A 10,932-nucleotide genomic window follows, 5' to 3' on the forward strand; every position below is an offset into this window, starting at 1 on the left:
TATATTGAATTAATGTGTTACGAAAATAATGGAAGATGTGTTGGCATTGTCCACTAATTGTAATGATGGATTGTGATGATATCTTGGGGTCCGTTTCCCGCCGTATTTGAGCCAGCAAAGCGTGCTGCTTGAGATAGGTTCCACCTTCCTTCTGGAGTAGCGCCCGATAAAGCGTGTGGTACGTTGAGGTTCCGCGTTCCTTACAGATGGTGACTGGTAAAGCATGAGGTTTCGCGTTCCTTCCGGCTTGTGACCGGTAAAGCGTGAGGTTCCGCATTCCTTCCGGCTTGTGGCCGGTAAAGCGTGTGACTCATGGAGATGACTTGTGATTGGATCCGGTATTTGATATGAAATCAATTGAAAGAATGGAAATTGAAGTGGTAATTGGATTATGAATTGGTGATGGTAAACTTAATGAATTAGTTGCGACAATAAAGGTAAATTATGGGTATTGTTTTGTAAAATAAATAAGAGACTGAATTGAAAGGGGTTTGTTCACCTTGTGTTACCTTGAAATGAAATTTGAGAGTGTAAATAATGGTGTGAATTGAGTATAGGAGAATTGTTAGTGAATCAAAAAGGAAACTTGAACTTGAAGTTATGGAGTTCTAAATAAATATAATGAGCAGAAAGGAAGAATGAAAGAAAAAGAGGAAACATTAAAAATGGAAACTAAATGAGAAATATTTTGTGAATTGGTTAATAATTTTTTAAGGATGTTGATTTCTTAAATACGGTTGTTTCACAAGGGTCTATGTTTTTCTAAGGTTAAGGGATGATTTTAATGGCTGAAGGTTTTTCTTGAAAATATTTAAATAGTTTTTGAGAAAAAAGTGCCTTACTTATAGTATTTTGAAATTATAAAATGTCACTCTACTATATGGTATCACCCTACATGCATGATCATTTCTATCTGTGTGTTAGTTATTGATTGAGAACTATGAGATTCCTACTGGGCATTAGTGCTCACACCCTTGTTGTTTTATCTTTTTACAGGAAGAAAGTTTGGATTATTTGATTGAAGATTTATGGAGTTCTTGAGTCCCTTTGTATAACTTCATCATAGATGTAAAGGAAATGAATTTTGTATTTGTATTTATTTATTTGTAGCACAGTAGGAGACTATCATGTATTGTTGTCATTGTAATATTCATTGAGAGAGAGAGAACATGTATCATTGTATTTCTATTACTCAAGTATAATAGATATTTGTATATGTATAAAAAAAAATGGACCTAAATTTACAAGCTTGGTAATGTTTTCGACTAATTAAAATTCGGGGCGTGACAATGGCCGATGGGCATGGCCATGATTGGCTAAAGAATAACAAAAGGAAAGAGAATGAGAAGGAAAAGGAAAATGAGAAAGAGAATATGAGGAGTCGAAACTTGGCAGTGGTGGTGATGGCGGCACTGCCACAGCCAGCCACCACGAGCTCGGTGGAAGGGCCATGAAGAAAGAGGAAAAGAGAATAGTTGTGGAAAGGAAGGAGGAAGGAAGAAGCATGAAGATGAAGATAAAAAAAAATAAAATAGAAAAAGAGAAAAATTTTATTTTTGACCAACTTTTGAAACTTCGATGACATGCAAAAGAGGTGGAACAAGGCATATAAGGGGCAGAATGAAAACTACACTATAAGGTGAATCCAACAAAGCAAAAATGAAGCAAAATGAAAATATGATGAGATAGATATAAGGGCTTGAACAGGTGGGTTTGAATTTTAAAAATTTGCTCTATGCGTGCTACTAAAGGAAGAAGATGAAGTGAGGTTTTCAGATTCAAACCCACATGTTCAAGCCTTTGTATATCCCTCATCCTAACTTCGTTTTGCTTTTTTTTTTTTTTTACGTCATTGGATTCACCTCATAGCTAGTTTCATGCCACCCCTCATACAACTTGTTTCATCTCTTTTTGTATACCGTCAAAGCTTCAAAAGTTAGTCAAAAATAAGATTTTTCTCTTTTTATTATTATTATTATTATTATTATTATTATTATTATTATTATTATTATTATTATCATCTTCATATCCATGCTTTTTCATTCCTTATTCCTTTCTACAATTATTCTCTTTTTTTTTCTCTTTTTTCATGGCTCTTCCACCGAGCTCGTGGTGGCCACCGAATCTCTAACCGTGGCGGTGCCGCCATCACCTTTCGGCACCTCCTCTTTTCTTTCTCATTTTCCTTTCCCTTTTTCTTCTTCTTGTTCTTCTTCGGCCAACCATGGCCATGGTTGTGCTACCCGGGTGCTACCTATTGCCTCTCTCCTCTAGTAGTGGCTCTTTCTTTTTCTTTTCTTGGTATGATCACACTCTGCGCATGTATATATAGCTAGTATAGGAGCAAAATGACTGCTTTTTGGGATGAAAATTGTGCCAAAAATAGAATTATCCGTAAGTTCATCAATGAAATGGATGAAGGTATAAATTGTGACCCAGAAATAACATTAAAATTTTAATTATTAAAATTGAAATCGTAAAATTTAAATTAAAAAATACATGAAATTCTGAAAAAGAAAAAATTATAGGTAAGATTAACGAAATAAACAACAATGATTCATCCCACTAAAAATATCACCACTAATAGCACTAATGCATTAAAAAAGTAAAAAAAAAAAAAAAAAAATACAACTCCAAGACCAAAATATCACATCATTAATGACGGGACCCACTGCCACCTAATTAGTGGGAGCACTAATTAGTGCTCCCAAGCATTTTTCCTAAATAAATGACCAAAGGTATTTAGGCCAAGTTTGGGGACTTCAAAAAAAGCCAAAAAGACAAAAAGTTACTCAAAAAGTTAAAAAGTTAACACTATTCACCAAAAGTCAACAATTACGGCTGCACAACTCCCAATTCAAAATTTTCCCTACAAATCAATTTTTACAATTTTTTATTACACATTTTTCAATAAAAAATCAAAAAGTTAACCCAAACATCTATATTTTCAACCTCAATTTTTTAATCTAAAAAGACAAAAAGTGCACTTTTTTATTCTTCCTAAACTTGGCCTAAGTCATTTGTTTGTTTGGTAGAATCTTTGGGGGGTAGCGTTTTCCTTTTTTTATAATTTGTCCAACCTAAAATTATGGCTTTCTTCTCTCACTTGCTTTTTAAGTCGTCTATTAAAAATTCAAAAGTCTTTCTTTTGATGAAATCTGACAAAAGCAACAACTTTCGATCTTCATATCGTTTCTTCTGTGGAGAGTTGCTCATCATCAATCTCTGCTTGCTTGCTTGCTGGTATGTTTATTTCTACAATCCATTACTATCTTCTTCTGTTTCGGACCATTATTTGAGTAAATAATCTACTACAAATCTCTACTCAAATACACGATCATGTTGTTGTGTTTGTATCAATTTTACACCCAAATATATATATATATATATATATATATATATATATATATGTTATTATCGATTATCACCTGGAGTGGCCGAATTATTTTTGAAACTTTAGGCGAATTCTTGAACAGAGAGGCCTTTTAATATTTAAATTTAGATGTTCTTACCTTACAAGATACAAAATTACCAATTAAGTTGTTACAATGAAATTTTTCTTAAACATATTTTTTCAATTGAGAAGAAATTTCGATGTTGTTACAAGATACTAAGCTTTTAGCAAACCTAACTATTTTGGGGCAAACCAAACCAAAAAATGGTTATTGATCTAGAACATTGTAGCAAATATGTCTTTTATTTATTTAATCTAGTACAGATATAGAAGGGAAAGAAAGGGAAAAAATAAATAAATTATGATTTGAGTATATGAGGCCTCATCAACTTTATTTTTTGGCTAGGAGGAATAACAATTTTTTGGCTAGGAGGAATAACAATTTTTTTTGAAATTGATCTGTTATTAGCAATTTTTGTTTTATAGAATAGTATATATATCATCAAGGATTTTGAAATTTTGAAGCCTTCTCAAATATGATGCCTTAGGCAGTTGGTTGTCTAATTTGTCTAATGGACGGGCCACCACTTATTATCATTGTATTCACACTATTTGTATTATTATTATTACTATTTTCTTTGTTTTAAACTTTATGAAAAAAGATATGGTATAGTTATGTCAAATTTATGGAGCTTGTATCCACACTTTTGTGTTCGTTGCAGTGCATGGAGAAGTAATGGCAGAAAGTGCAGTGAGCTCTGTTATTCAATTTTTGGGAACATTGTTAGTCGATGAAGTAGTGTTGTTGAGTGGTGTCCACGAGGAAATTTCCTATTTCAGAGATGAATTGGTGCGCATGCAGTGTTTCTTAAAAGATGCAGATTCAAGAGTAGCAGGAGGTGAGAGTGTGAAAATATATGTGAAACAATTAATTGAAGTTGCTTATTGGATAAAAGACATTTTCAATGAACACATACTTGTCTTGGCAAAACATCCTCGACGATTTGGTTTTTTCATCAGTTTCTTTCGTAAAGTCACACGATGGATCACTGTACTAAAGCAACAACATAAGATTGCTTCTCAGATCAAAGACATCAAGGTTAGAATCCATGAGATCATGGGAAGGCATGCTCGACATGGATTGACTACTTTCCTAGAACATAACAATCACAGCAGCAGTATCACCGGGAAGTGGTGGCATGACCCTCAAGTGGGTTCCCTTTACATAGAGGATGATGAAATCGTTGGCATTGAATCTCCTAAATATGAACTGATAGGCAGATTGCTGGCACAAGAAGATCAATCACAAGCAGTGATCTCAGTGGTTGGCATGGGTGGAATTGGCAAGACCACTCTTGCCATGAAAGTTTATGACAGCCAAGAAGTGGTTGCACATTTCAATTGCAAAGCGTGGATCACTGTCTCTCAATCATACGACCTAAAGGAGCTCCTCCAAACGATGATAAAGCAGCTATCAGGAATTTATGTTCCACCTGATGAGGGAATTGAGTCACTCATTGTCAAGCTAAGAGGATATTTATCTGAAAAGAGGTACGTCATTGTGTTTGATGATGTATGGGAAACTGACTTTTGGGGATCCATAAGGCATGCTTTACCCAAAAATAGTAGAGGCAGTCGGGTAATCATCACCACACGCAATGAACAGGTTGCTACATTTTGCAAAGAAACTTCAATGGATCATGTCCACGAGCTTGAAGCCCTATCTGAAGAGAAGGCTTGGGAACTCTTTTGCAAGAAAGCCTTCCGACAAGACTTTGGGGTTTGCCCCCCCGAGTTGGAGAAAGTATCACTTAAAATTGTTAGAAAATGTGAAGGATTGCCACTTGCAATCGTGGTAATAAGTGGTCTCTTGTCCCTCAAAATGAAGGTTATATCAGAATGGCAAGAATTCTGTGATGGCCTGCGCTTTGAGTTGGAAAAGAATTATCATCTTACAATCCTAAAAAGAATTTTGTTGTTGAGTTATCAAGATTTGCCTTGCCACCTCAAATCATGTTTATTGTACCTTGGCATAATACCGGAGAAGTACTCTATCACACGTGGAAGACTGATTCGGTTGTGGATAGCTGAGCGTTTGGTTCCAGAGAAAGAAGGCAGAACATTAGAAGAAGTTGCAGAAGCATATTTGAATGAGCTGATCCAAAGACGCTTACTTCAAGTGTCAGAGTCAAAACTTTATGGAAGAGTAGTTACAGAGTTCCGGGTACATGATGCACTTAAACACTGTCGGGTACATCTTCTACTGCATGAGCTTATTCTCTCCATGTCTGAGGAGTTTAGTTTCTGTCAACTTTTGACAGATGAGAATTCAAGTTTCAATGGCAGAACTCGCCGGCTGTCTATGCATATGCATTATTACAGTATGGAAAAGGTTATGGAAAGCATTGGTAAATCCCCAGTTCATTCCTTTTTTCTTTTTGAAGTGGGCAAGCTGCCAAAGAAGCCCTTATTGGGTACACTAGCTGCAAAGTTCAAGCTTTTGAATGTACTAGATCTTGAGGGTGCTCCTTTGGATCAACTTCATAAAGAAGTAGGAAATCTATATTTTTTGCGGTACCTAAGTGTAAGGAGAACAGGAGTGCAGATAATTCCAAAGTCCATAGGTAATTTGCACTACTTATTGACTTTAGATTTGAAATATTCCCCCGTGAGTGAGCTACCAATTGATATCAATAAGCTTCATAAGTTGCGACATCTTCTTGCCTATTATCATAATTATGGATGTGCAAACATAGTGGATATTGTAAGAGGAGTGCGGATACAGGGAGGGATTGGGCAGTTACAGGAGCTGCAAAAGTTGTGGCATGTGGAAATAAATCATGATGATGGGCTCAGCCTAATTGAAGAGCTTGGGAATTTGATGCAGTTAAGGAAGTTGGGCATAACGAAATTGAAAAGGGAACATGGGAGGGCTCTATGTGCCACCATTGAGAAGATGAATTACCTTAAATATTTGAAGGTAGCAGCCCTAAGTGATGATGAGATTCTGGATTTACAGTATATATCATCTCCACCTCAATATCTTCAATGTCTCAACTTGGGTGGACGTTTAGAGAAGTTGCCTGACTGGATCCCAAAACTTCAAAATCTAGTCAAGTTATCTCTATTGCATTCAGGTTTGACCAATGATCCACTAAAAGCCCTTCAAGTCTTACCTAGTTTAGAACATCTTCATCTTTGGAATGCATGTGATGGGGAGCAATTGTATTTTGAGGTTGGAAGTTTTCAAAAACTTGAGCAACTAGATCTCCTTGAATTGGAAGGATTGAATTCGGTGATAATAGAGGAGGGAGCATTGCCTCTTCTTAAAGAGCTAAGGATTGGGCCTATCCCACAACTAAAAGAGGTACCCTCTGGCATCCACCACCTCCAAAAACTCAAAACTCTAGCGTTTATTGATATGCCGAAAGAATTCTTAGATACATTGCAACCCCAACCCAACCAAAGCAAAGACTATTGGATTGTTGAGCATATACCTAATGTCTTGTTCTGGTCTCGGTGGGGCTTTTCTGGATATTGGAACAGCGGCACTCTTCAAAAGTATTTTGAGAGGAAGGTGAAAAACCAAAGGGTTACTGAAGCTGAATAATGAATCTTACAGTTCTGAATGCAAATTCAATTCCAGGTTTGCCCCTACTCAACTCAATTCCAAAGTTTGTTTGTAACCAGAAACTGACAAAATATTTTTGCACACCTGAACAAGATGATAGTTGCTCTACTAGATTACTTTGTTGTTGTTATTTAATAATAATCTCAAAATGCTGGTGTCAACGAAAATCGTGAGCATCATTATAATCTGAAAATGCTAGTGCTCGATATTAACCTATCTTTTAGAATATTGTTTATAGAATTCTATCATTTTATAGTTCCTTCCATTTGTTTGTGTTCGTTGGTTGTCATAGATAATATAGATAAGAGGGAAGTTATCCAAACTAATGTTCCATTTGTTTCAACAAAAAAATATTTTTGCCACCACCACTGTCGTCATCATCGTCGCCACTGCCACTACCCTACCAGTACCACTATCACCACCACCATGACGTCCACCATCACTGCCTTAGCACCACCATTATGGGGACTAAAGTGACACTTCGCTTAAACTATAGGGAGTAATGGTGTAATTTACCCAAAATGTTTTCTATCGAAACAAATGGAGGGTTAAGTCACCTATACTTCTATTACTCATTGTTTCATTGATATGTTGCACCTCCTTACATTTAATATATGTTTTGTAATTGTTAGGTCTATTACCGGTAACACATACAGTTGAAGGAAAATCAATGACAGAGGCACCCAGAATTCTAGTACTCCAAGCTGCCAATCACCTCATAATTGAACAAACCCCTTTCTATCACAGTTGATTTTTATTTCCTTTGGATTGCGAAGTAAAAAGTGACATCTCTGTCAAGATGGGCATGTTTGTTACGGTTTTTATTGTTTTTTGCCAAGGCAGTGTTTTGGATTTCTGTTATCAAGACTTATTTCGTGATAACCACAATTGTGTAACTTTAATTGAGGCAAACATATGATCATACATTCCTCGTTGTTGTATCTATTCTCTAAGTTCTATTTTTGTTCTTTTCTTTCTATTATTTTTATTCTTCAAATCATTGTAACTGAATTAAGTAGTATAGTGCTAACATTCTGCACAAGAATTGTAGTAACTAGGTTTAGGTTATCACTGAACCTTTATTGGTTCATCTTCCAATTCCTACTGTATTTTAGGGAGGAATTATCTCCCCAGACAATCATATGATACATAAACTGTATTACTTTGGTCTTCAAAAATTTTATTTTGTCAATTTCGTTCCAAAAGTTTTGAATTTCAGATAATCATCTAAATTTTTATTTTGAGTCAAATTTTTATTCAATTTCAGATAATCATCTAAATCATTAATGGAATGATATTTAAAACACATCCGAAAGTGAATCTCAGTGTTTGATTCCAACGGAATTGCAAGGTGTATATTTTAGAATTCATTTACATAAAATACCAGCTTTAAATTTAATTTTCATGCTACTCAAATGCTTACTTGATGAAAGATTTCTCCTAGAATATTTTTAATGTCTTAGATGAACTTAATTTTTTAATTGATTTTCAGAGCAAAAATCTATATGGTTTTGGATTTGAAATCGCAATTATTTCTTTACAGAGCCCTATATCTGTCACAATGTTAATCGGTGTCCACCTGTCCTCTCAGAAGTCGGTGTTGGTGACTTTGAATGTAGCTTCGGCTTTATTCATTTCTTCTCACCCATGGTTTAGAAAATTTTGAAAAATAAAGAAAAAATTTATTATTAAAAAAACAAAAAACACTAAATGGGCTTCCTTACTGTTTCTACAAAATGCAGAACAAATAACATCCACATCACTAGATTTTTGGTTCTCGCTAAATCTGCATCAATCCCAAATTGGTCATTTATGTAGGGAGTTTATACCAGGAAAAAAACCTAAATTGAAATTGAATAGTTTAGGACTTTAAACGGTAAACTAAATCTATACCCCAAACAACCTAATCTAAGGAAAAAATAAAAAACAATGATCAAACTTAGCTGTGATGGTAACAGTGTCATTTTAATTATATCTAACATGTAAAGGATGCACTCATCCCATCTGATGTTTTAGGCCACATAAGATTTTATGTTTAGTTCAGTAATCTGTATATTATTGCTCAATAATAGAATAAGAAAATGATTGAATACAACAAAAATAACAAACTCAAAATCCAACCTCTCCTAGAAACCCATTAATAGATACTAGTTAAGCATTGTTATGAAATTTATTTACATATAGTACCACCTTTAAAATTAATTTTCATGCTTTAAACTGTTTGGATGGTATCCTCGTGGGAGGAAAATTCCAGGGATCGCGGGAGAAAATTCTCAATAGAAATATAATGGTTTTGAAGGAAGCCTTTGGCTACTATATGGAAGTGGAGTCCAATTTTATTGGCAAACATACCATACATACATTTTGATTGGTGTAAAATAGTAGAATTTGCCATTTTAAGTGAGGCTATTACACTTTTTGAGTATGGGGTCTATATATTTGGATCAATCAAATTTTGTGTGTTTTTCATACTAAAAAAAAAAAGTGTGAATAAATTCATTATCATGGAAGTGAGACAATTATTGGGTTTGGATTTTGACACAAACAAGAATTGGTTAGTCATATTCTAATATTAAATTTAAGGCCATTTGATTTTTATTTTTGTGTTTTAATGCAGATAGCCCCTTGGGTTGTTTCTTGGCACAGTCTTGCTAGGTAGCCCCGAATTCACTGTAGCTCGAATGGCTTTCTTTTTTTTTTTTATTCCCTTCCTCCCCCTCTCTTCTTCCTCTTCTTCCTTCCCCCTCTGCTCTACTCTTCGAAAAAATCATACTCAAAATCAAAAAAACAAACCAAATCTATACACAGATCTACACAGATCAAAAAAATCAAAATCAAAATCAAAAAAACAAACCCAGAGCAATGGAGGAAGAACGAGGAAAAAGAGGAAGAAAGAAGAGGAAAATAAATAGAAAGAAAAAGAGAGAAGAAGAGAGGAAGAAGCCCATCGTCGCCAGCACCGTTCGTTGGCCTGTGTGTATACACAGATCTGTGTATACATACACACATAGATCTGTGTGTATACACAGCCCATTGTCGCCATCACCGTTGCTCTTCGTCGCCCATGCCCATCGTCTCTCTTCCTCTCTCTTCTCTCATTCTTCTCTCTTCCTCTCTCTTCTCTCTTTCTCCTCCCTTCTCTCTTCTCTCTTCCCTCTTCTTATTTCAGAGAGGAAAGAGAGAAAAGAGGAAAAAATAAAAATAAAAAATTCAAAACGACGTCGTTTTGAATTTCGAGCCAGTTGAGCCTCGAAGTTTTCGAGCTACCAAGCTTTATTCTTTGTATTATGAGATAAATTATTAAACAAAATTGTATAACTATGCAATTAATTTCATACTTTCAATTGTATTACAGGTACATATTATGAAAAATTGAAGTGGGAAATTGATAGAAAAATATTTGTGTAATACTATATATTTAAAAAGACTTGTTCATTATTTATTGTTTAAGATAAGATTGTGATCTTAACAATCTAGTTATAAATTAATATTTATATTTATAAAATTTCTCATTTATCATTTAAATTTTTCAAACGAGTATGTGTTCATTTCTTACTTAGTTGTATATATGGATATAGATAAATTTACACATACAAATTTCTATACTTTGTATACATATTACATACTAATTTAAAAAATACACATAATTACAGTATTAATAGTTGATGAAAAATCACGCACCGCATGTAACTCATGTGCCCAAGTACTAATACATTAAAAAACAAAAAAGAAGATAGGTGCGAACAAATTTATTCCATGGAGGTTGGACAATTATTGGGTTTAGATTTTCGCATAAACAAGAATGGGTCAGTCACATACTAATATTAAATTTAGGGGCCTTTTATTTTTATTTTTATATTTTTTGTGTCTTAATGCGAATACCCTCCTTCTTGGGTTGTTCTTGGTA

General features: G+C 34.5%; 1 protein-coding gene across 1 annotated transcript; it reads left to right on the forward strand.

Moving 5' to 3' along the window:
• The first annotated feature begins 3,041 nt into the window (after positions 1–3,041).
• Positions 3,042–7,988, forward strand: LOC114257800 (disease resistance protein RPM1). Its single transcript, XM_028197606.2, has 3 exons — positions 3,042–3,243; positions 4,117–7,040; positions 7,658–7,988. Exon 2 carries the CDS (start codon positions 4,131–4,133, stop codon positions 7,002–7,004), a length of 2,874 nt encoding a protein of 957 aa, XP_028053407.2. The 5' UTR covers positions 3,042–3,243; positions 4,117–4,130; the 3' UTR covers positions 7,005–7,040; positions 7,658–7,988.
• The last annotated feature ends 2,944 nt before the right edge of the window (positions 7,989–10,932 follow it).

The sequence above is a fragment of the Camellia sinensis genome, chromosome 6, assembly GCF_055761805.1.
Source record: "Camellia sinensis isolate YWXY chromosome 6, ASM5576180v1, whole genome shotgun sequence".
Lineage (NCBI taxonomy): Eukaryota > Viridiplantae > Streptophyta > Magnoliopsida > Ericales > Theaceae > Camellia > Camellia sinensis.